We start from the raw sequence: 24,252 nt of genomic DNA on the forward strand, positions 1-24,252 counted from the left end.
TGGAGGGATGGATGATGGATGGAGAGAGGGAAGAATGGATGGGTGGATGGAGGGATAGATGGATGGATGATGGAGGGATGGATGACGGATGGAGAGAGGAAAGGATGGTTGGGTGGATGGAGGGATAGATGGATGGATGATGGAGGGATGGATGATGAATGGAGAGAGGGAAGGATGGATGGATGGATGATGGAGGGATGGATGACGGATGGAGAGAGGGAAGGATGGTTGGGTGGATGGAGGGATAGATGGATGATAAATGGAGGAAGGAGGGATGAATGGTTGGATGGAGGGATGGATGATGGATGGAAGGTGAATTAATGGATGGGTGGATGATAAATGGAGGGAGGGGTGGATGCATGCATGCATGAATAATAGTTGGGTAGATGGTGACTGGGTGATTGAAGGGAGACAGGTGAGATGGAAGGCTGTAGTTTCAGCAGGATGCCAAGATATTCAGTGTGGGGAAGTGCTGGGTAGAGGAGAGTCATGAAAGATGCCGGATCTGGGGGAGTTTGTAGGAGCAGATGTGCTCTGTGTCGTACAGTGTCTCCCCCAAGAATGTTTATGTTTCCAGAAAATAAAGAGTAATTGTAGTGCAGATAAATCAGACAACTCCTGACCAACTTCTCAAAAACACCAGCAGCAGAGGTCGGAAGGGCACTGTGTGCCCGGGAGAGTCAGGAAGAGTGTGGAATGCAGCCGAAAACGCGTCCTCTCAGGCCCCCAGGGGCAACATGGACAAACCCAAATGAGGGCCGCCCAAGGGAAGAGGGCACTGTGTTCTTCAAAAATGTCTGAAACATGAAAGACAAAGACAGTCTGTGAAAAAGTTCCAGAGGAAAGAAAACCAGAGAGACAAGTGCTGCAGTGCTTGACCCTGGAGCAGCCTGTGCCGGGGAAGAAAGCCGGAGAGGGCGGAGATAGCGGCTCCACCCAAGGCAGACCCCACCCCCTTGGGGTCCAGCACGTCACCGAGGGCATGAAAGAGGTGTCCTCTGCTTCCCGGGGGGTAAAGGACTGTGAGCTCTGCCACTTAATCTTAACGGTTCTGAAAAAGAGTCACATACATGCAGAGAGAGAGAGAGACAGACAGAGAGAGACAGAGAGACAGAGAAAGAGACAGAGAGCAGAGAGATACAAAGAGACAGAGAGAGACAGCGAGAGAGACAGAGAGACAGAGAAAGAGACAGAGAGACACAGAGTCACAAAGAGAGAGACAGAGAAAGAGACAGAGAGAGTGAGTGTGCACGCACAAGTGAGCAAAAGGTGGATGAACGGGGTAGAAGGTATAAGTAAAAGGTGTCTGGTGTTTATTTTCGTAGCTTTCCATAGCTTGAAGATATTCCTAAACAAAATGTTTTTTAAAATCAACAAAAGCCCTGGGGTCCACACGGCGTGGAGCAGACCTGGTGCCGGCAAACCTCTGCTGTCCGCAGAATCTCGTAGGGCAGCCAGCACATGTCCCACTGTGCCCCTCCAGAACCCTGGGAGGCACAGGGCCAGCTGTGGGGATGATCTGCGGTGACGACACACCCATGTGCGGGTGCTGAGCAGCCGCCCCGGCCTGTGGGAGCTCCACAGCAGTTCAGAGGGCGGACAATGGGCAGAATCCACGCTCTGTAAATGCCTTCCTGAGACTGCCAGGCTGCGAAGGGGTCGTCAGACCTATTTTGGAAGAAGTGAAATCAGATGATTACAATCTCTGGAATTCTAAAGCAGTTTCTCGGCCCACGTGGGTCAGCATCCCGGCAGCTCAGTCAGAATGCACACTCCCGGACACTGGCCCGGGGCTCTTGGAGCCGGGGACCTGGGCAGCGGCAGGGGCTGCCAGGCAGACAGAGGTGTGGAGAGCACGCAGAGGCAGGTGCCCAGCCCGGCCCTGTGTGGCTGGATCCGTGCACAGAGCATCCCCAAGGAGCCTGGCCATGGGCACAGAGCCACGGGGCCGCGGCCGCTCACACTAACCATTACCCTGTCCCACAGGCACCCGGGCCCTTGGCATCCCTGCTGAGGCTGGTCAGGGGCTGCCAGTGAGGCCAGAACCAGGAGAGCTCACCTGGCCCTCGCCTCTTGAAGAATTGTTAATTGTAACAAAGTATGTGCAACACGAAATCTCCCACCCCATCTGGTCAACGGTGAGCACGTGCGCGTTGCTGTAAGGCCACCGTCCCATCCTCCCCGGAACTGTCTGCCTTCCACCTGCACCCCTGGCAACCAGCACGCCATTCTCTTACTGTGGACCCCAACAGGGCTGACCCTTTAAAGGCAACTGGCCTATTTCACCAGCGTCATGTCCTCAAGGTCCTTCCCTGTGGTCATGTGTCTTTCTCTACTTTTTTAAAAGTGGGATTGCTGGATATGACAGCAAATCTGTTTTCAAGTTGTGAGTGTGCGTGCATGTGTGTGCATGTGCTTGTGTGTGCGTGCCCAAGGTGCTGGGCAGGAACCCAGGCCTCGTGCACCCTGGACACGCCCTCTCACAGAGACATACCCACTCCTTTTGACTTTCTTGAGGAAGCTCAGCGTGCTCTCCACGTGGCCTGAGCCGTTGGATGCTCTGCAGGGGTGTGCATGGGCTCCGGCCTCCCGTGTCCTCCTGAAGTTACTTTCTTTCCTTACATCATTCCTTGTGAATCATGTAGAATTCAACAAAATCCCGCTTAAGTAGTTGCTGTTGATTTAAACCCAGGAGGAAAATTAGGGACTATTGATCCGGCCCCATCTTTGAACAGACAGGGAAACTGAGACACAGACCTGCTCTAGCTGTTGCCGAGCGGCAAACAGGGAAGCAGATGTCCCCTGTCACCCCCACTGATGCCGCCTCATCTCGCACCTGGCCCAGGCAGTCATGTGCTCAGTGTGGTGATCCGTGGGTCCCCGTTGTAGCCGCTCAGCTCCACCCCGTCCCAGGAGGACAGCCAGAGGCCAGGCAGTAGGTCATATGCACTGCTGTGTCCAATAAACCCTTACTCAAGCTCCAGCAGCAGCCCCGTGCTGCCACAGGTTGCCCACTCCTGTTCTAGAACATTCATTGAACAAGCAATCCATGCGACCTGCGGTATGCTGGGCACCATGCTAGGTGCTCAGGACCCGGGAAGCAGAGAGCTCTGGGTCTCCAGGGGCCGGAGCTGGGGGAGGGGCAGGACTCATGGGTCCTCAGGCCCAATGTGCCATTGGTGAGGTCCTCACAACACTGCCATGTGGCATCGTTCTTGTGGGGGGCGGAGACACGGAAGCACCTGCCCCAGGTCACCGGGCGGGCTGGCAGCAGACTTGGTGGCAGCTTGTCCTGGGGCTGCCCTGTAGCTTCCCAGCACAGGGGCCTGGGCACTGGCCTTCCGGATGGGTACAGAGAGGGAGGGTGGGCCACGGGCTCAGGGTCTTTCCACAGGGAAGGCAGGATGGGAGAGTGCTCCCGGTTCCAGGAGGGAGGGTGGGACCCAGGGCCAGGTGGAGGTGGGAGGCCTCGGGCTCTGACCTGGGAAGCAAGGAGGAAAGGCCCAGGTTGACCCAGCCTTGCAAGCCTCTTTGGAAGAGTGGGAGAAACAACTTCCCCTGGCCTCCAGAGCCTGGTCTTCCTGAGGCAAAGGACAGAATGACGGATGGACATGGTCAGCTCCTCCTTCCCTTCCCCCTCTGGTCTTCTGCTCCACCCTCTTGGTCTCTGTCCATCCATCACGGATGCCCCTCCACAGGTCTTGCTGGTTCTGCTTTAGCACATCTGTGGCTACTTCATAGCAGGTTGTGTTGGTCACTCTGGGCCCTCGAGGGCCGCGTCCTGGTGTTCAGTGACCTCTGTGTCTCGGAGCTGTCAGGTTAGGTTGGCAGCAGTGCTTACTCCTGAAGGCTGGGGACTTGCAGACCAGCCTTGGACTCTGCAGGGACAACTCCCCAGGGAGGAGGCACACTGGTGCCCCTGTTGGCTCCTGAGAGGAGTGCTTCCCGTCCCCAGTGTGGCCCCCGGGGCTCCCCATTCACTCCCCCACCTGGAATCCAATCATTGTGCTGGTTCGTGTCCCCAGGGCAGGAGGCGCATGGGGGTCAGCAAGGCATGTCCTGGGGCCCCCACACTGAGGGAGAGGACTTCTGTGGGGAGTGCCCCAGGTGCTGTGAGCCCCTTACGAAGAGCAGGACTCTGCCCCCTCTGTCCCTGCGTCTCAGCTGTCTGTGACGATGGTCTGTAAGCCTCTGGAAAGTGGCTTTGCAGTCTGAGACGCGCCCTTCCTTTCCCGGCCACCAAACACAGATGTGACTTCACTTTCCTGAAACTCCATTCACCCCACAAGACAAGCACGTCCCGAGGGCATCCGACCTGTTTCCCGTCACAGGGTCCCCAGCACGGCAGGCTGCACCCCTGGTGCTTGAGGTGGGGCAGGAGGCGAGGTAGGCACCTGTCAACTCCTGAGCAGAGATTCGGGTGGGAGGTGCCGGGGAGATGCCTGTCTTGTGCCCCCTGGTGGAACCCATTCTGTGCTTTGTGGCCGTGTGCATCTTGAGGCCAGTCGCTGCCCTTGACCACCTCTCAAGAGGGCAGCTGGGGTGCCCAGTGTGGGAGGTGCTCTTCTCACCTCATCTTCTCCGGAGAGTCTGCACAGGGAGCTTTTCCGGGCCGTTCGCCTCTGTCCTGAGCCACGGCGATGAGGAGGCCGGGCCGGCTGGCATGGGACGGGCCTGATGCCTCTCCCACGCTGAAGCAGGTCCTGCTCCCAGGCAGCCCAGGTCCTCCTCCTCCGCAGCAGCTGAGTCTGGACATGTTGGTGGCCTTCTCCGGGCCCCCAGGAGCACTTCCTACTTAAGACCGGATTTGAAGGGGACGTTCTGCACCAGGCGTTCCCAGGAGCAAGTGTCAAGCACACATCCCAGGCAGGGAGCCTCATTCCCGGAAATGGGGTGCAGCTGGAAGGGGGGCCACCCGGTGCCATCACAAAGGCCCCTGACCTAGTCTGGGTAACTGCTCCTGACACTGTCCCCTCCGAAGCTCAGACAGGGCTCGAGGGTGCCCTCCACACACACACACACACACACACACACACACACACACACACACACACACAGATTCACACTCAAGCACGCGCATTTGATGAAACCAGACAGGCAGGCCTACAGCCGTGGCACAGCAAGGCCCTGGGCAGGAGTCCCGCCCCGCACACAGCGGACCCTGGCCAGCCTGAGGTTTTGAAATACTGCACCCCACCCCCCACTAGGCCGGGCACCCACAGGCATGCCCGTCCGAGGGCGGCACAGGTGAGCAGGCGGTGTGCACAGTGAGGGCTTCAAGTCATGAGGCAGCCGCCACCTGATGCAGCTTGGACAGGAACACGCCCTCACCCTGTGCTGCCGGGACCGTCCTCGGCTCACGAGGTCTTTCCAACTAGAGGGCTCCCTGTGGGGCGCCTACTGTGCGCCAGGCTTGGCAGCCCCACAGGCCTCCAGCTTCCCCATCACAGGTGGACCAGCCTGGGGGGCAGGAGAGTCTCAGTGACCTGCCCCACGCCCCAGCCCCCCTGCTGGTCCATGTTCCACTCTGGCTGCCCTTCCCGGTCCTCAGCCCCACAGCACAGGTCAGCAGGGACCAGCTCAGCGGGCAACCTTGAAGGGCTATCAGGTCAGGAGGTCCAGGCTAGCATGGGTCCCCCCAGAGGTCCTGCTGTAATCAGGCCCAGAGCCAAGGTCTCCCTGGCACCCCAGGCCCCTCTAATTGAATAAGTATTCTCTGTCGAGTGCCCGACTACATGGTTTCCATGGATACCCACTTCTAATGGCATAATGAGACAAGGGCCTGGGCTCTCCAAAGCCCGCATGGGTACACCCCATCCCGAGGAATCTCTCTGGAGACGTTGAGACTGAGCAGCCCGAGGGTCCTGGGCTGGATAGTGACCAGGCAGAATCAGTTCCTGCCATACCTGGCTTTGACACTGGGTGAACCCCCACCAAGGCTGGCCCCTCACAGGGACCAGCCTCCAGCGCTGGCCTGGACGCCGTCCACCCTGCCTCCCTTCCACATTCCAAGCAGGGAACACGGCCCTTGGCCCCTGCTGTGCCTGCACTGGGCACCCTCCAGAGCCACGTCCCCTGTGTGTGCAGTCCACTCAGCCCTGCCCATTGGAACCTTTTAAAAGGGCTCTTGCCATGTGCTACCCTGTCCTTCTCCCTGGTCTGGCTTCGCATCTCTGCCTAGCTGGTCTCTGACTCTGCTCATCTCCCAGCTAAACACAGAATGTGCCCTGGGACCCTTTGCTCAGAGCAGGGGACACCAGGGATCGCACCACTCACCTTCCCACCCTTGGCCCAGGAGCCGTCCACCCCAGGCCTCACATTAGCGCTCCTCACTGGGGGACCCACGGAGACCTGATGGGGAGGCGCACTGGCCAGGTTGGCCTGGGAGATGGAGGGGAAGACAGAGAAGCCACAAGCTGCCACTGGTCCTGTCACCTAGGCCCGTGTCTGCCTTCGGGGGCTGCTGCTTGGGAGGGTCCTACTTGTGGGCAGCCCCCAGGGTGCCGCTGTCTCTGTGGCTTCCTCAGGAGCTTCCAGGGCAGGTCCAGACTTGGCCAGAGAGTGACATGACAGGGGCCTGTGGGCAGCCACCAAGGCTCAGCCGTGAGCGGAAATGCCACACGGAGTTGGGCACAGATGCAGAGATGCGCCTGCAGCCCCCCACCTCCCTGCGGCCCACCCCAGGGGAGCAGCCTTCCATTTACTGTCTATTTAACCAGCACGTGCTCAGCACTGCCCCGTGAGCAGGCCAGTCAGGTGGGAGGCTCCCCCGCGGCAGTCTCCTGCTGCAGGATTCATAATCAGCTGAGCAGAAGGGCAGCTGGGGGCGGTACAGGTGGTCAGGGAGTCACCTCCTCCATGCCTCTGGGACGGACGCAGGCATCGTGGCCTGAGGTCTGGACACAGGCCCTCAGTTCAGTGCACACAGCTGCCGTGAGAGGGGGCGCCAAAGCTGGGCCGGGTTTCCACCCTGGAGGGCCCTTCGTGGGCCCCCACCCCATGCCCTCAGGGTGGAGTTTGCTGAGTGAGCAGGGGTGGACGCCACCCTGGGCGTGCTTCCTGGGAGAGGCCGTGAGGCTTCTGCAGAGAGGGGCCCACAGGGCCGCAGCAGTGCAGCCAGGACCTCTTGGGCCTGAGGGCCTGGAGCAAGGCTAGAGTCTGCTGGACAGGGCTGTGGCCTTCAGAGACGGAGGAGGCCCTGTCAGCACCTGGGCTGGCAGGGCGGGGGCCAGGAGAGCAATGCCCACCTCCCCACATTGCAGGCTCTGCCAGAGCCAGGGCCCTAAGGCCCACCCAGACCACTAGGGATGCAGGGTGGACATGGAGGCCCATGGAGAGTGACCTGGGCAGGCGACTGGGGCCTCTGAAGGAGAGTGGCTTCCACCAGAGGAAGCTGCCTGTGCCCTTGGGGTTGACCCTGGGGCCATCTTGAGCAGGAGGGGTCCAGCAGTGCCCTAGGTGCAGGGGTGCCCAGAAAAGGAGCACAAGCAAACTCGTCCCCGTCCCGTCCTGCCATGTCCCCTCCTGCCCAGCTGGGTGTCCTCCTCCCCAAGCACAAAGTGGCACTGGCAGCTGGGCCCAGCCACCTGTGTCCCGGAGCAGGAGCTTGGCCATTGCTGGCTGGGGCAGGTGCACAGTACTTTCCCTCCCGAGTCCCACAGCGACCTCCCGGCATGGCCAGGGCAGGAGGAGTGCTGTGGGACCACCCCTTGTGGGGCCAGCAGGTCCTGTGTCCCCGTTCCCTGGGGGGGAGAGGGTGACACCTGAGCCTCTTGGGGACGTGGTAGAGGAACTTCTGTCTGCCTCCGCCACCCATGGGTGGGGCCTGGGAAGGGCGCCCCCTCCTGGACACCAGCTTCACGTTTTCAAATGCCCGGACTTCACCCCAGGACCCTCGCACACAGGCCCCCTCCTGGCGGAGGGCAAGGGTGGCCCTAGCCCAAGGCCGCGGGGGCTTCCTGTGAGCCCTCCAAAGTCGGGAAGCGCGCCTCCTCGGTAATGAGAAGCAGGTATTTGCCTCTGTGCAGGATTCATGTATTTTTTTCTGCTGTAATTGAAACAATATCTGGAATGAGGCATCTAATTACCGCCCTTTCCTAGAAATTGAACGATAACATGTCCTGTCGATACAAACCCTTTGTTCAAGTCAAACACGGTTTCCCAGGGCAATTCTGAGGAACGCTACAGGGAAAAGTACTTTGGTTTTTAAATAGTTGCTCTAAGTATAATACCCGAGTCTGATGCCAGCTACTTAGTCCTTTGTTTTATCTCCAGGCACCTTGGCTCCCCTGTTCCTGCATGACAATGGCTCACGGTGCAGTCATCTCAACCAGCTTTGCCTAATCAGGGTCTCAGGGCTGGGAGGGCCTCAGGACATCAGAGCCAGCACCCGGACTTGTCAGTGGGACAAGCTGAGTCCTGGGATGTGGCAAAGGTCACGGCACCAGATGGAGGTAAGCCCCGAGCTGGGGCTGGAGGAGAGCACGGTGGGGGAGACCTGGGGGCTGCGCAGCCCAGGGGCTGGGCTCCAACGCCAGCTGGCTCTCACACCATTAGCACTCTGGCATGACCAGAAGCCCCCTGCGCCTGGCCCCAGCGTCACCCCTCTGCAGCAGAGCCTGTGCTCCGCAGAGTGCCACACTCAGCCCTCTGACACACATCACGGCCGCTTCCTGCACGTGCGATTGACCCAGCGACCCAAGGGGTGGCCGCCACTCAGCAGCAGGTCACCGGGTACCCATGTTCGATTTGTGGCTGAAAACAATAGAAATGTCCTCTCACAGCCCAGGAAGCCCTGGTAGCCCAGAGGGGCAGGGGGTGCTCCCCCTGATGGTTCTGAGGAAGGCGCTTCCTCGCAGCTCTGAGCCCGCGCGTCCTTGGTTACGGCGACACGGCTGTGGCCCGTGCTGCGGGCTCCTCGTGGGATCGTGTGTGTCCAATAAGGGCCCCAGTTACACAGAATTTGGGCCCACCCTGACCCAGGGTGACCTCATTTAACTAGATCACCTCTGCAAAGACCCTGTTTCCAAATAATGGCCTTCACAGGCTCGGGACCTTAGGACATGGGTGTCTCCTTCCTCAGTGGGGGATTCAGTGCCACCCGTGACACCCACGCGGCTTTCTCTCTGTTCATCAGGTGCCGCCAGTGAGCACGTGACAAGCCGGGTCTCTGTCTCTCTTCCAGCAGCTCAAGTAGCAGGTATGCCGCCTGCGTCCACTGGCCACCTCGCACGCCCTCCTGTCTGGCGCTGTGTGCACCAGAGTCCTGGTCCTTGATCTGGCTGGAGGGGAGTGATCTTGCCCCCAGGGATTCTGCAATGGCTGAGGACATCTTTGGTTGTCACTACGAGAAGTGCTCCTGGCACTGGTGGGTTTTGGCGGGGGAGGTGCTAATCACCCTACAATGCCTGGGACAGGCGCCCCCACAGCAGTCTCCAGCTCCAAATGTCAGCCATGCCGAGACGAGGAGCCCTGTTTTCTGGTAATGGAACACTGGTCTTGGACTATGGCTGCCACAAAAACAGTATACCTCTGGCTTCCTGCAGCAGGTACAGCCACGTGACCACGTTCTGACCAAGGGAGGGCCAGCAGAGGCAGGTTCCAGGTGGAGCACCTGTGAGGGGGATGTGGCCTGCCGTCCCACTGTAGGGACGTAAATGTGATGCCATGGCCAGGCCTGGAGAAACCCTGAGACCTCCAGGGCAGGATGCCCACCTGGGATGGTCAAGGAAAGAGATGGAGGGCCCCAGATCCTCAGCCCCACAGGGTCTTGGGCGGCTCCTATCAGGTCTTGTGTGTGAGAGAAAAAAACTCCATTTTGCTTAAGCCAACACGTGGGGTCTTTTTGTCACAGCAGCAGCACCTGTACCCTGACTTAGGATTCTGAGTGCCAGACTGGTGCTGTTCTGGAACAGAACCCAGGACAGATCTGCAGTTGAAATCAGAGACTTAAACTGGGCCAGCTCTGTTTTCTTCTCACGGCTTCTGGGAAGGGAAAACTTGAGAAGAAAACACAGCCAATCTTGCTGAGCATGGCTCCAGGTGCCTGGGATCCAACCCAAACATTCCAGGACCGCGGGCAGCTCTGCCTGCACCCCTACCTCTTCCCGCCTGAAGTACTTGGGACAGGATGGACACGGGAAGCCAGAGGGTGCGTCCAGGGTCAGCGCGAACGTGAGCACTCTTATTTTTCCAAACATGTTAAGGCCCTTTGGCATTTTCCGATTTTAAAAACCCTACAGCCAAACAAAACAAAGAACCCAAAGCTCCTTCTCGCTCCAAAGCACTTGTGGGCTATGGTCACTGCACGCACACATGGTGGACAAGAAGTCAGTCCCACTTAATGAAGTGTCCCCTCCAGGAGCACCCCTGGTTCTCAGTGGGGACAGGTGAGATGCAAGGCACCCCTCACTATCCTCCCTGAGGTCCAGCCTGTGTCCCAGTTGGGGCCTGAGAGCAGGCCATATCCTTAGCTTCCATCATGAGTGGCCACGCTGGGGACAGGCTCTGCCTCCCTGAGGCCCCTTTAGAGCCCATATACTTGGTGCTCAGCAAAGCTGCAGCTAAAAGCCAGTGGCTTGGGCAAGGCTGGCTGGCCTCAGTGTCATAGGCCTTGACGGACTCACCTGCAAAGCAGGCTGGGAGGGCGTCTCTGGCCAGGGCACGAAGGGTGGCCCACACTGGGTGCCTGGCCACACAGGTCTCGGGAAGCGTGGTTAACGGGGGGTCCCCAGGGAGACCGCTTGAGGAAGGAAGCCTGGCACCAGGGAGGATCTAGGAGTCTGTGATGGGCAGCGGGGCTTGGGTGGGGCAGAGGCCGCAGCCCAACGTCCTGGCCACCAGAATGCTGATGGAGATCATTGTGACAATCATGGTACTTTGCAGAGGAGGTAGACTTGGACTGTGGACAGCAAATCATTTAGGATGCATTCACCCACCTCCTGGGCACCTCACGGGAGGTGACCTGAAACCAGACGCTTCCAGAGACCGCTAGGCTTCCCCACAGTCCTGGGGTCTCCTCTGGAGACCTGGGAGGGCCTGGGAGCCTCGCCCTGTGGAAGGCGGGCAGTGGAGTGGGGGACGCACAACCCAGGGGCCCGAGGCGGAGAGGAACAGCGCGGGGAACAGTGGGGAGCCGGCCATGTCCTGCCCACCTGGGGAAGCCAGTGCCGTGGAGGCTGGGGGAAGCACCTCTCAGGCTCCCGTGGCCGCGTGCTCGGCTGACTGGTCTGGGACCCCAAGCCCAGGAGGAGGCCGAGGACAGACAGGTGCAGGACTCTGTGCTCTGTTGAAATCAGAGCCACCTAAGTAAAAGTGGCCAACTGCAAAAGCAGCGAACTCCCTGTCACCTGGATGTGCAGGCAGAGGACAGGGAATGGTTGGAGGGACATTGTGAAGACCCACACGTCACCCAGGACCAGACATAAGGATCAGCACTGAGGGTGAGGGTGCTGATGGCGACTGGTGCTGACGATGGTGATGGTGGTGATGAAGGTGGTGACGATGGTAATGAAGGTGATGGATGTGGAGATGGTGATGGTGATGATGGAGGTGATGGAGATGGTGTTGGAGATAGTGACAGAATGCTGATGGCCTTGATAAGAAAACTGTCTCATGACTCCCTGAGCAGGAAGATGTCTAGCCAGAGGTGACTCAGGGGGGTTCATGGAGACCCAGAAACAGAGGCATTAGGAACACAGCTTCTTCTTTTGTGGCTTTCATTCTCCTCCTGATCATACAACAGCTGCTGCAGAGCCTGACATCACATCTTTACACATGACCAAGCAGGAAAGAAAGCAATGGCCTTTTTGCACATTTCTTGCCTGTCATCAGGGAGGTCATTGTCTGGGCCTGGGCAACATGGCCTCCCTCCTGCATCCTCTACAGTGAGCAGGACCCAGGCCAAAGAACCCTTCTGCAGAGATTGCACAGCAGCCAAGAAGCTAGAAAAAAGGTGGCTTCCCAAGGCCGAGTAGCCAAGCTCATCAGACCGAGTCAGGCCCAGCCCAGCCCAGCCCAGCCGTCCCCCAGGCCCCCAGGAAGTGGGAGAGCAGAGTCACAGCCGTGCTTCAGGGCAGACCCACAGACCATGCTCTGCAACGTCTGGATTGGATGGAGAGGGAACGAACGGAGGCTATAGTGGAGGCTGGGCCTTCGAGGGTCTTGGATGCCAGGTCAGGTGCCCGGGGCAGCGGCAGATCCCTAAGGAAGGGGCCAGGCCCAACTGGTGCAGACTACAGGGGTGGCCTGGAGGCCAGAGTGGGGCAGCCAGGACAGCAGAGGTGGGTGGGAGCCAGTCTCGAGGTCCTCAGCAGGTCCTTGGCGAGAGCCGCCAGCCCTCCGCTCTAATCCATTACGCTCCTTGCCAATCTGAGCCAGTCCCAAGAGTGGCCCTCCCTCCAGAGGGCCTCAGCCTGCTGTCGGAACTCAGCTGTGCCAAACCCATCACCGCTGATCAATATGCAATGGATTCGGTCTGCGGGCCGGTGCACGAAGCCGGCCGGGCCGCGGATCCTGCCACAGTCTGACAAGACAGATTGGCTTCTGGAAATCTTCTGGGAGGGGCGGGGAGAAAAGCAAGCCTCATTTTTTTTCCCTGCCTCATCTTTAAAAATGAAATTTCACATAAACCTAAGGGAACGTGCTCAGCCTGGCTCCCAGGAGAAAGCCGCTCCCTGGGCGTGCAGCCAAAAGACGGCAGCTCCCCTTGCCCCAGCACCAGCCGGGCTCAAGAGACGGGACTCCCCGCCCATGCAGGCACCTGTGAGGACACAGAGGGACAGGCAGCCACGACCCCCAGCTGGGAGCTCATGGCCACATGCAGGAAGAGGAGGACACTCAGGGCCAGTGTGGACCTCGAACTACCTGGCCTGAGGCCTCCATCCCACAGACGGGGAAACGGAGCCCAGGGAGGCAAGAGGTGCATGGCCTGCTGGGCAGCACCTACGGAGTGACCGGGGTTTAAGTTCACGCCTGGTGGCTCCAGAGGCCCAAAAACCAGGCGGAAAGGGCTGTGGGGTGTGGGATGCCAGGGTCTGCACTGGACGCTGCCAGGTGGAGGCCCGTTCTCTCCTGGGCCGCCTTCGCCCGGAGGGCATCTAGCACGACTGAGGCTTGAGGACAGGCACTCTCAGCCTTGCCCTTGGCACCACTATCACCACACTTCAACTGAGCTTCCGAACGGCATGTAGGAGGACAGCAAAGGGGCCCAGATCCAGCCAGGGCCACCAGGGAGGCTTCCTGGAGGAGGAACCTTGTGCAACTATCCTTGAAGGAAGAGCCCAGGGACAGACAGGGCCAAGTGTGGCTGAGCCCTGTGAACAGCATGCACCCATGTCCAGAGGCCATGAGGCAGTGATAGACAGCCTAGAGCGCAAGGGCTGAGGAGCTGTCTGAAAGAGCCAGGTGACAGTGAGCAGGCCTAGGAGACAGCACAGAGCTCAGCCCTACCCTGGAGTCTGCCTGCAGCAGTGGGCACGTGCAGTGTGGTATGTACACGTGCAATGTGGTGCATATAGGTGTGCATGTGTATACACACAGTATACTGTGCTTGTGCGTGCTAGTGTGCATACTCACATGTATGAGTAGACTTGTGCACTGTAAGCATGCAAATGTGCACACACATGTACATACACTTAAATGCATATACCTCTGCATACATTACATGTGCACCTGGGCACATATGTGGTACACTGCACATGAGGGGCATGTACAGACATGCATGCAGTGCTTTATGCACAGTGTGTGGACGTGTGCACGCAGGGTGTTTGTGTTTGCATGCACGTGAACGTGAACATGTACACACAGGACACAGGTACTCGGGGATACATGTATGCAAGTGTGGACACACATGCATATAAGAGGTGTGTGCGGGCATGCACACCTGTGCAAGCCAAGGTAGTTCAGGACCAGCTCCCCTCTGCACATGCCAAGGCTGCTCATGAGGTATGGTGCACAGCACCCAGGGTGGCCCTGGCCCTGGCAAGGCAGCTGTGGCTGTGTGGCCCTGGAGGGACCAACCTGCTCTTCTGGGGTGGGATGAGCTCTGTCTCTGCAGTCCCAGCATCTCCAGCTCCATGCAGCTTTCCCCCTGGGAGGAACCTGCCCCCTCCTGACATGCTCCCACACACATGTGCACAGACACACCCACCATGGCGGCAACCCCCACAGCATTCTCCCACCTCACTCAAGCCCAGCCTGGGCCTGGTCGCCAACCCCTCACAGGACAGGCATCTTTCTGGGAACACACCATTGGCTGGCTGCAGATATCTGGAGCAGTCTGACAAGCCAAATTTTCAACATCTGGACAAAGAGGCTTCTCTAGCTCCTTTGCAAACAGCACCCTCCTGGGGCCTCGGCACCAGGAAGGCCATGTACCATGCAGCCCCAGCACAGCCCAGGGCTCCCAAGAGGAGAGCTTGGTGCCCTCTGCCTCACAGCCCTTGGATGGCCCCTCCTCTGCATTTTAGGAGACGTGGTCAGCAGCATCAGGCAACAGGAAGTCAGTGTCTCTGCCCAGGGCTGGGCCACTCACAGGCTGGGCACTCCAAGCGCCCTCGGCTGACCTGGCCTTGCGAGCTGCTGCCTGAGCAGTGTGAAGTCCTGCTGGCTTCAGGCCCAGTCTTGCTCTGCTCCTTCTCCTGCGAATGCCTGTGCTGACTGCCACCGCCTGCAAACATGAGGCTGCCCATGGAGCCAGGGCCCAGATGGACCTCCCCACAGCCCCCTGTATCCTCTAAAATGCTTCTCAAGACAAGAGCCCTGATCCCGGAGTAGGGGGCAGCTGCCAGGGGAGGAGCCATCTCTCCAACACCTGCATCTGACCAATGTCACAGCCTTTGCCGGGATCCTCCTCTGGCTCCCCACACCTCCAGAGCAAAAGCCCCCTCCCCCAGGGAGCACAGCCTCTCTTCCTCATTCTTCAAATGCACATGGACACTTCCTCTGGAAACCTTCCCACAGCCCGGGGAGGAGCCCCAGGGCCTCAGTGATGCTCAGTGCATCCCTCTCAGTGTGGGCACTGTCCACCCCAATAACAAGCACCACAAGGCCAGGCCTCCCTGCGCTCTGCACAAGATGACTGGCCCACAGAGCAGGGCTCGAGCGCCCCAATGATGGAGAACACAGCGTGTGCGAGCTTCTACACAAATGCAAACCCAGGGGTCCTGATCATGGCATTTTTAACCCTCCAGGACCAAAAGAGCTTTTTAACAATGACATGGTTGTCCCCTCTCTGGACGGCACCTTTCACATGCCAGTCAGGGCTCTTTGCTGCTCCCATGTATATAAATGCCCAGGACTGACACAGGCGGCTTGGTCCTCCACCTGAACCCTGCTGCTGGCAAGCCCACCACTCAGAATGCTTGATTTCTGCCTGGCTACGGCTGGATACCTGCCAGAGGTATCCAGAGGCCAGAGGTCTATGGTGGCATCTGCTATGACAGCAGTGCCCCCTGATTAAGGCTGCCCAGCCTGAGTTTAGACCAGATGCTAAAGCTGGCCCCTGTCAGGAGCTCAGAGACAGAGCCACTCCACAGTGGCACAGTTGTGGGCACTGCTGATGGGGGAGAAGACTTTTCCACATGCCTCTTGGGCACAGGCCATGTCACAACCAGTTTCCCTGCCTCTCTCACATCTGAGGGCAAGGGAGAACCCCTGGCTAGGGCTCACGCATTTTTAAGACTGTGTGGAGGGTCCTCCCTCCACCCTGCAGGGAGATGTAGGGCCTGGGAACTCCAGCTAGTCCTGGGCCCCCTCCTCCCTAGTCTGCCTCCCACAGCCCAGGGCTGCCTGAAGGCAGGGACCAGGACCCACACTCAGCCCAGACCCCAGTGACAGTACCTTTGCATAATGGATGCCCAGAGACGGCTCTCCCTAGGGCCTGCTCCCACAAGACCACCCGTCATCAGGCAGCTGTCGGGTTTGTCAAAGGCGGTGATTCTGAACATTCCCCCAGCCTTTAAAAGCAGGGTCACGCAGAGTAAGAAGTAAACTTCGATAACTGCCAACATGGGCACAGAGCTTGGGAGCCTGCCCAGGGCTTCCACAGGCACCGCTGTTATGATTCATGCTTCAGCGGCTCTGGGAAGCGGGCAGGGGAGGGAACTGAGGCCGGTTGAGGAGGTGGCTCTGCAGGGGAGCACCGACCCCAAGCCTGACAGGGCCAGTATGCACTAGGCGGTGCTGCGTCCGCTGTCAGGCGCAAGAGGCTCGCTCTCCTATCAGGCCGTGGACCCCGAGCTAGCCAAGCTGCGCGCCGGTGTGCACGCTGGCGTGCGCCAGAGCCTGTGCCGGGGGAGGTGAAGGAGCCGCCCGTCTTAGAAAGAGCAGGCTTCTAGAACTCACCGCCCAGGCCAGCCGGTGATCAGCCCAGTCCCGCAGGCTGCAGTCGGCCCTGGAGGGGGCGCCCTAGTCGAGCGCGCGCCCCGCGCCGCCGCCCCGGACTCCTCCCCGGCGCCGCGCGGGCAGGTTCGCCAAGGCGGCCGCGGGCTCGGGCGCCCGGCCCGCTCCCCCCGGGGCCGGTGGCGCGGGCCTGCCCGGCGCCCCGCCCCGCGCGCCCTCCCCGCTGCGCAACTCGACCCAAGTTGGAAACCGAGCCCGGCGGCTGCACTCGCGCCGAGCGCACGGCAGCGGCGGAGGCGGCGGCGGCGCAGCACTGGCGAGCAAGACAAGCGAGGCGGCGCCCGCACGGCCGAGCGCGGACCGCGGGGGGCGCCCGCGCCCGGGAGCAGCCGGAGGACTGGCGGCGGTGCCGGCGCCCAGCCTGGGAAAGTAAAGTTGGAGCAGGAGGCTGGGCGCGGGGGCCCGGAGGAGCCGCATCCCGCGTCCCGGCGCGCCAAGCGCTAGCTGGCTGGATGGGAGGCGGAGCGCTGGGGCCAACGCCGCCTGCAGCCTGCGCCCGGGCCGGGCGCCGGGACCGTGGAGCTGTTCAGGCGCGCCGGCTGGGACGCCGTGTCGCCGTGGGCTCGTGGCCGGGACGCTCCCAGTGAGCGGGGCCGAGGGCGGGGCCGCGTGAGGACCCCGGGACCTGCCCCCCTTCCCCCAACCGCAGCGTCTCCGCTCGCTTCGGGCGCCTCCAGCTCTGCACTTACGCACGCGGCAGCTGCAGGGAGCCCGGCAGCCACGCTCTCCGGCGCGCCGCCCGCCGGGCCACCACGGCCAAGGGCCGGCTACAGGGCGCCGCGGTTCCCGGCGGGCACGCCCGAGGAGCAGGCGGCGATGCGGGCGCCGACCCGGGCTGGGGGGCGCCCGAGCTGCCGCGGCTGCGCCCCGGCTCCTGGCAGGACCGCGTAGCTCGCGGGAGGACCATGGCTTCCCCGGCGCTGGCGGCTGCGCTGGCGGTGGCGGCGGCGGAGGGCCCCAACGCGAGCGGCGCCGGCGACGGGGGCAGCGGCGGGGGCGTCAACGCCTCAGGGGCTATCTGGGGGCCGCCGCCAGGCCAGTACTCGGCCGGCGCTGTGGCGGGGCTGGCGGCCGTGGTGGGCTTCCTCATCGTCTTCACCGTGGTGGGCAACGTGCTGGTGGTAATCGCCGTGCTGACCAGTCGGGCGCTGCGTGCGCCACAGAACCTCTTCCTGGTGTCGCTGGCCTCGGCCGACATCCTGGTGGCCACGCTGGTTATGCCCTTCTCGCTGGCCAATGAGCTCATGGCCTACTGGTACTTTGGGCAGGTGTGGTGTGGTGTGTACCTGGCACTCGACGTGCTCTTCTGCACCTCGTCCATCGTGCACCTGTGTGCCATCAGCCTGGACCGCTACTGGTCGGTGACGCAGGCCGTCGAGTACAACCTGAAGCGCACGCCTCGCCGTGTTAAGGCCACAATCGTGGCTGTGTGGCTCATCTCGGCCGTCATCTCCTTCCCACCGCTGGTCTCCTTCTACCGTCAGCCCGACGGAGCCGCCTACCCTCAGTGCGGCCTCAACGACGAGACCTGGTACATCCTGTCCTCCTGCATCGGCTCCTTCTTCGCGCCCTGCCTAATCATGGGCCTGGTCTATGCGCGCATTTACCGGGTAGCCAAGCTGCGCACGCGCACACTCAGCGAGAAGCGCGCTCCCGCGGGCCCCGACGGCGCATCTCCGACCACTGAGAACGGGCTGGGCACGGCGGCGGGCGAGAACGGGCACTGCGCACCCCCGCGCGCCGACGTGGAGCCAGATGAGAGCAGCGCCGCTGAGAGGCGGCGGCGCCGAGGCGCGCTGCGGCGGGGCGGACGGCGGCGCGCGGGCGCCGAGGGGGACGCGGATGTGCAGGGGCCCGGGACCGCGCCTGCTGACCAGGGCGCCCTGGCGGCAGCCCGGTCCCCGGGTCCTGGCGGGCGCTTGTCGCGCGCCAGCTCGCGCTCCGTCGAGTTCTTCCTGTCGCGCCGGCGCCGGGCGCGCAGCAGCGTCTGCCGCCGCAAGGTGGCCCAGGCGCGGGAGAAGCGCTTCACCTTCGTGCTGGCCGTGGTCATGGGCGTGTTCGTACTCTGCTGGTTCCCTTTCTTCTTCAGCTACAGTCTGTACGGCATCTGCCGCGAGGCCTGCCAGCTGCCTGACCCGCTCTTTAAGTTCTTCTTCTGGATCGGCTACTGCAACAGCTCGCTCAACCCGGTCATCTACACGGTCTTCAACCAGGACTTCCGGCGCTCCTTCAAGCACATCCTCTTCCGACGCAGGAGAAGGGGCTTCCGACAGTGACATGGGGCTGACGGGCCTGCCCTCCTGATCACTCCTGCGGGGTGTGGGGGCTTCTCCCCAGAGACCCAGGGATGGACTGGCTTCCAGGGCACAGGGGAGAGAGGGCGCAGCAGGGCAGAAGCTAGACAGAGAGACAGCTGGGCCTCCGGGGAGTGAGAGGGAGAAAGGGGAGACCCTTTGCCTTCCCATCTCAGCCAGGGGCTGCTTCTGGGGCTCCAGGCCAGATCCAGGTGCTGGAGCCTTGCCGAGGTCTGATGTGAGTGGACTTGTAGACTGCAGTGTTGGATGCAACCCCCTCCCCCCAAAATGGGTGAGAAAGGAGCCTCCTCCCAAACACACCATCCAGTATTCCCAAAACAAGGGCTGACTTCCCCAGGACCTGCGGGGAGGAGGAAGAGGGCACCAACAATCTTTGATTACTGAAAGTATTTAAATGTTTGCCCAAAGCAAACGTCCCAAACTACCAAACTATTTTCTAAATAAACCTTTGTAATCTAAGCCTCAGGTGCAGCCCTCAGTCGCTAAGCCCATGGGGTACCCTCCAGGCCCTGCACTGCCTAGCCCACCCCCAGGTTTGGAAGGGGGCTCTGGGGGTCTCCACATGTCAGCTTCCCCTCTTGCATGAGTAGGAGGGTTTTTTTTTTCTTTTTTTAACAAAAGAACCCAAACTGCTTTATTTACAACAAAATATATACTCAAAATCCTTGTGCTATAAGCAGTTAAGTAGCAAAGCTGACTTTAGATTTATGTCTCAGGGGACTGTCCTCTCTATATTTCCGTTCCTGCCCATTTCAGAAACTGCCCCTGAGGGAAGAGATGGGGGTCTCCAAGTCCAGGCTCTTCAGGCCTCTGGGGCTCTGGACACTTTCTAGGTTTGCCTCTTTGAAGCAGGTAGGTGGGGTGAGGCCTGCCCCAGGAAGCCCTAAGGCCTTGGCTCGCTGGGCCTGGCCAGAATGAGATGGAACAACCTGTTGTCATTTCTAAAACAAACGGAAGGTCATTGAGACCCAGAGCAACGAAGGTGGGAAATACCTGCAGTAGATGGGGAGGGAGCTGGAGCCTGCCCACCTTCCCCGGTCCCCCAGGGCTTCCTCCCAGTGCTGCCCACCCTCAGCCCTGTTCCGCTCTCAGGCCCTGGCAGAGCGGCTGGAAGAAGGGAGACCCTGGGCTACAGTGGCCTCCTGGGTGCTGGGCCCTCTGGAGCCAGGATCCCACAGGTTCTTCCAGCCCCTGGCAGCTCTTGGGGTGGACGGTGGCAGCAGGGCCTGGACAGGGATGAAGGGGACTCCCCCACAGCATGCTGCAGCTCTGTGGGCCACAGGAGTCTCCTGCTGGGAACCCCTTCTGTGACCACCCAGTCCCCGCCTCCTCCTGGGGCCCCACCCGTCCCTGCTGCCCAGTCCAGCCCTCAACTCTCTCAATTCCCACACATCTGCTCTTGGCCTGGGGTGGCCCAGGGTCTGGCCTGGGGAAGGGTCAGCCTCTACCCTGCCTTCACTCCTAAGCCTCTCTCCACTGAGTCTAGTCTGACCCGTCATGGCTGTCACTTGTAAAAGACCCTGAGCACTGCCTGTCCTCACCACCCTGCATTATACAGCCTCAGGATACCCCAACTGGCCCTTGCTACCCCACACTGTGTCCATGCAGAGACTCTACCACTGTGTGCTGGGTTCAGACACGGGGCCAACAGATCATGAGTCCAGTGAGGAGACCAGCTGTCAGTGGGCTGCCGAGGGGGACCAGCACGTCTCTGACCCCCCCCCCCCAGCTGGCCCTGGACAGACAGACCCCAGTTCTTGTTGGGCGCTAACGTCTGCCTGTGAAGGAGGCATTGCCGAAAGCTGCCTGGGCCCAGCTGGGCTGCAGGGCTGCAGTCACCCTGCCTGCAGACCAGGGCTCTTGGGGGTGCCTTGCTGGGGGATGGCATGGTTGATACCACTGAGAAGAGGGAGGTGCCCAGGGGCCACCCCCGTTCTTAGAGAAAAGACCCCAGGCCCAGGGCCGCAGAGTTTCCCTCCAGGTGCTGCATCTTACCAAGCTTGTAGGATGTACCCCAAGCTGCTGGCCAGCTGGGAAGGCAGGCACTTGCCCAGCACTCGGACACCCGTCCAATCCAGGATACCCTTTCCTTGAGAGGAAGGACGTTTTCGGAGCTCATGATTTTTATTACTAGCACATTTCATGGGGCTCAGAGAGATGGATCAACCTGCTTGTTGTCACACAGCTGGTGCTGAGACCCAGACAGCCTTCAGGTGCAATCACAAAATCACGTGTTTATGGAGCACGTTTCCACAGTCCCTTCTGCCCCTCAGGAGGTTGTGGGCAAGGGCCACTTTCCCCAGCTGAGAAGGGCACCCCAGAGGCATGTCTTGGGAAACCGAGGTCATCCTCGTGTGGGGTGGAGCCTCTGTGCCAATGCAACATGCCAGGCTGTAGAGGGTCCCTGCCTACTGTGGCCAGGGCTGCCAGTGTCCTGGCTGGGGGTGGGCATGGTCAGTGCTTTAGGATTTCACTGGAACCCTGAGGTCTCAGGGAACATGCATTCACCCCGAGCCAGCACCTGCTGTCCCTCAGAGCTGTGTGGCTACAAGCAGGTCACCTGTGAGCTGGAGGGCCCCTTGGTGAGGGTTAGTGACTGCCCCAGCTGGGGCTCCTGGGGGTTAACTGTGCAGCAGAGTGCCGGGCCCACCCCTTCCTTTCCTAATCCCAGTCCCTGGGCCTCCTGCCTGCTGAGCTGTTCTGGCTGGGCAGGGGAGCCTGGTTCTCAGCCGCCTGCTGCAGGGACGGGGCACGTCCTCGCCAGTCCCAGTGTCCTTGTGGATGAAGAGGGAGGGTGGACCTCTGTCCCACAGCTCCCCTGCTCACCAGGGAGGTGACTCTAGTTATGGAGGAAGGGCCCAGCTCCTGTTCCTGTCCCCTGCCCCCTGTCAGGCCAGAAGGTCTGTCCATGCCCATGATGGCCGTCCTCCTTATGGAGCAGGCCCAGCCCACCTCCCTCATCACGTCTACTGCGCAATCGAGTGTTGACCCCTGGGAGGGTTGAGGAGGAGGCCCGAGGCGACTGTGTGGCCTGGGGCCCTTTGGTGGGGGTGGGGTGCACCAACCATGAACCCTGGAGACCCCAGCCTCAGGAAGCCCAGCTCCACAGGGTTCCCTCAGCTCCTAGGAGCGCTCAGGAAAAAGGAAATTCGAGCCAGGCACAGGGGCCATGGCTCTGATCCCTGTGACTCAGGAGGCTGAAGCAGGAGGATTGTGAGTTCAAGGCCAGCCTCAGCAATTTAGCAAGGCCCTGAGCAATTTAGCAAGACCCTGTCTCAACATAAAAATAGGCTGGGAATGCGGGTCAGCGGTTAAGGGCCCCTGGGTTCAATCTCTGATACCACAATAAACTACACTACAACACCCAAACGAAACGGGACCACGGGGCATGTGGGGGCTCACAGGGTGGGGAGCTGGACTTCCCAGGCCTCCCCTGGCCCAGCCTGAGCACCCACAGATCTTGACCTCGTGCCCCTGGCTGGGTTGGGGCAGGGGATAATCCTGCTCAGCCTGGAGCTCAGCATGGAATTCCAAAGGCTCTTCAGGCAGAACTGCCAAAGCTCCCAGAAGCAGCTCCAGGCTCCTCCTGCCCCCGGCTGGGGGTGGGGCCGCGGTGAAGCATGTTGCCAGGCACTTGCAGGGGCCACCCTTGGTGCTGCACTGAGCCAGCGGTGACTTAGGTCGCGTCCCTCACAGGACTCCGGTGGTCCAGCAGCAGGGTCAGAACACAGGGTGCCCGCAGGCTGGCCCGGCTGGTTCCGCAGCCACTGCCCCTTGTCCAGCCAAGCCCCCACCTCCATGGGCCCACAGCCACCCCCCAGGTGCAAGGGTCGGGAGGCCACGTCCCCAGGTCCTGTGTCACATATCCCAGGCATCCATTCATGCCTCAGCCATGTGCCCGCCACAGCTGGGCATAAACGGGGCCCTACTTCCCAGGGGCTCTGAGGGGGCAGCCTGTGGACAGGAGGGTCTTTGGAACTAAGGAGCAGGAGAGGAGGCAGGGACCCAAGTTTCCAAGGACCAGGAAGGGACCTCTCACCCAAGGAAGGATCCCGCCCTCCGCCTGAGCCTGCTGTAGCGCCAGGGCCCCAGCAGTCAGCACCTCCTGACCAGCAGGGCTGCTGCGGGGGGTGGGGGGGTCCAAGTGTCCCCCTCTCCTGGGAGACGGAGGGTTCTCTGGTCCATTCCCTGTGTGAGTCAGGCTAGTCCCCCAGCTCCCACCGAGTATGACTGGTCTGCACAGCCCTCCCTGCCTGGCAGGGGGCAGGGTGGAAGGATCAGGGCCCCTCGGTGGGGCACAGCACTGTCCTCTGAAGTCGGCCTGGGAAGCAGAGTCTGCCGTAGACTTTGGGCCAACAGAAAGCCCTGGGGACCAAAAATATATTTCTTGCCTGCCAAGAGGATTTGTGGCTGCTCCCAGCGGGTACAATAGAATCATTATGGTCAAGATAAGAAATCAGGCCATGCAGGGTGGAGTGGGAGGACTGGCATAGAGACTGGCTGAAGGGGTCCTGCCCTTAGGTCCGAACAAAAACATGCCCAGAGCTACCTGGCAGTCATGGAGAAAAAGGAAACAGGATATGCACACCCTTCTCTTGACTTGATGTAAGATTGACAGAAAAAGCTGGAACCCAGGAGGTCTGCAGCTGGGCCCACCTGGAGGACTGCTGATCCTAAAGGGCTGCTCAACTCTGCCCCCAGGAGAGCCCCAGAGGGCCATTCATGCCACAGCAAAGCCCAGACCCCAGGTCCAGCCCCAGGTCCAACCACAGCCTGCAAGCCTCTGGGTCGGGGGGTGGCGGTGTGAGAGGGGCCCAGCCCAGCGTCAGGGGCTGCAGCCAGGCAGCTCTGCCACCTCAGCCTCTGCCACTGGATACCAGAGTGAGCAGTGGGTCTCAGAGCCGCCCGGGCCCGAGGCCCTGCAGACCTTCCGTGAAGGTCCCTCACAGCTGCAAGCATACTGAGGAGGCCTCACTCCCCCTTCTCCCCTCCCCTCTCCTTCTGACTCCGCCCCACCCCCAGGCTCGGAACCAGCGCTCTGCCTGGGCTCCGGTAACTGCCCACCTGTCTTCCCTGACCATCCCTTTTGTCCCAGAGAGCCCTTGGGAGCCCCAGCCCCCAGGCTGGCCAGGCCCCCTCCTTTGCCTCAGAGCAGGCAGACACTCGGCCACAGGAAGCGAGGCCCGAGGACAGGGCATCATCTGGGGCAGGTGGCAGTGGGTCAGAGGCCTGGAAGAATGGTGACCGCTGCCTGTGGCGTGCCCCTAACAGAGACGTGGCCCCGCTGTGCAGGGGCTGCAGAGGTGGACTCCAAGCGCAGGGCTCTCTGGCTATTGATAGGAAGCCGCGCAGCAGGAAGGCAGCACCCGGCTCCAGGGCTGCCGCTGCCGCTTGGCTCCGCCTGCGGGGGTTTCTGCCTCACGTGCAGTCCCGGCTGCCGGAGCAGTCTGTTCAGATACGGGTGGGCGGGCTTCTCCCCCATTTCATCAGCTCTGAACTGACTGCGGCACATCAGAAATCAGCAAGCCTGACCGGG

The 24,252-nt window shown here is 60.9% G+C and overlaps 1 protein-coding gene and 1 long non-coding RNA gene across 2 annotated transcripts; one reads left to right on the forward strand and one right to left on the reverse strand.

Moving 5' to 3' along the window:
* Nucleotides 1–1,292: 1,292 nt before the first annotated feature.
* On the reverse strand, nt 1,293–16,334 carry LOC120892431 (uncharacterized). The gene is made up of 2 exons (XR_005737142.2): nt 2,495–16,334; nt 1,293–1,668 (listed from the first exon to the last, which is right to left on the reverse strand). It is a non-coding gene; the product is annotated as an uncharacterized LOC120892431 (long non-coding RNA).
* Nucleotides 16,335–16,522: 188 nt separating this feature from the next.
* On the forward strand, nt 16,523–19,175 carry Adra2c (adrenoceptor alpha 2C). Its single transcript, XM_078020933.1, has one exon. It carries the CDS (start codon nt 17,307–17,309, stop codon nt 18,675–18,677), a length of 1,371 nt encoding a protein of 456 aa, XP_077877059.1. The 5' UTR covers nt 16,523–17,306; the 3' UTR covers nt 18,678–19,175.
* The last annotated feature ends 5,077 nt before the right edge of the window (nt 19,176–24,252 follow it).

Source organism: Ictidomys tridecemlineatus, chromosome 9, assembly GCF_052094955.1.
Source record: "Ictidomys tridecemlineatus isolate mIctTri1 chromosome 9, mIctTri1.hap1, whole genome shotgun sequence".
NCBI lineage: Eukaryota > Metazoa > Chordata > Mammalia > Rodentia > Sciuridae > Ictidomys > Ictidomys tridecemlineatus.

Coding starts and splice junctions, on each gene's coding strand:
- Adra2c (XM_078020933.1), top strand. CDS start 17,307: ATGGCTTCCCCGGCGCTGGCGGCTGCGCTGGCGGTGGCGGCGGCGGAG.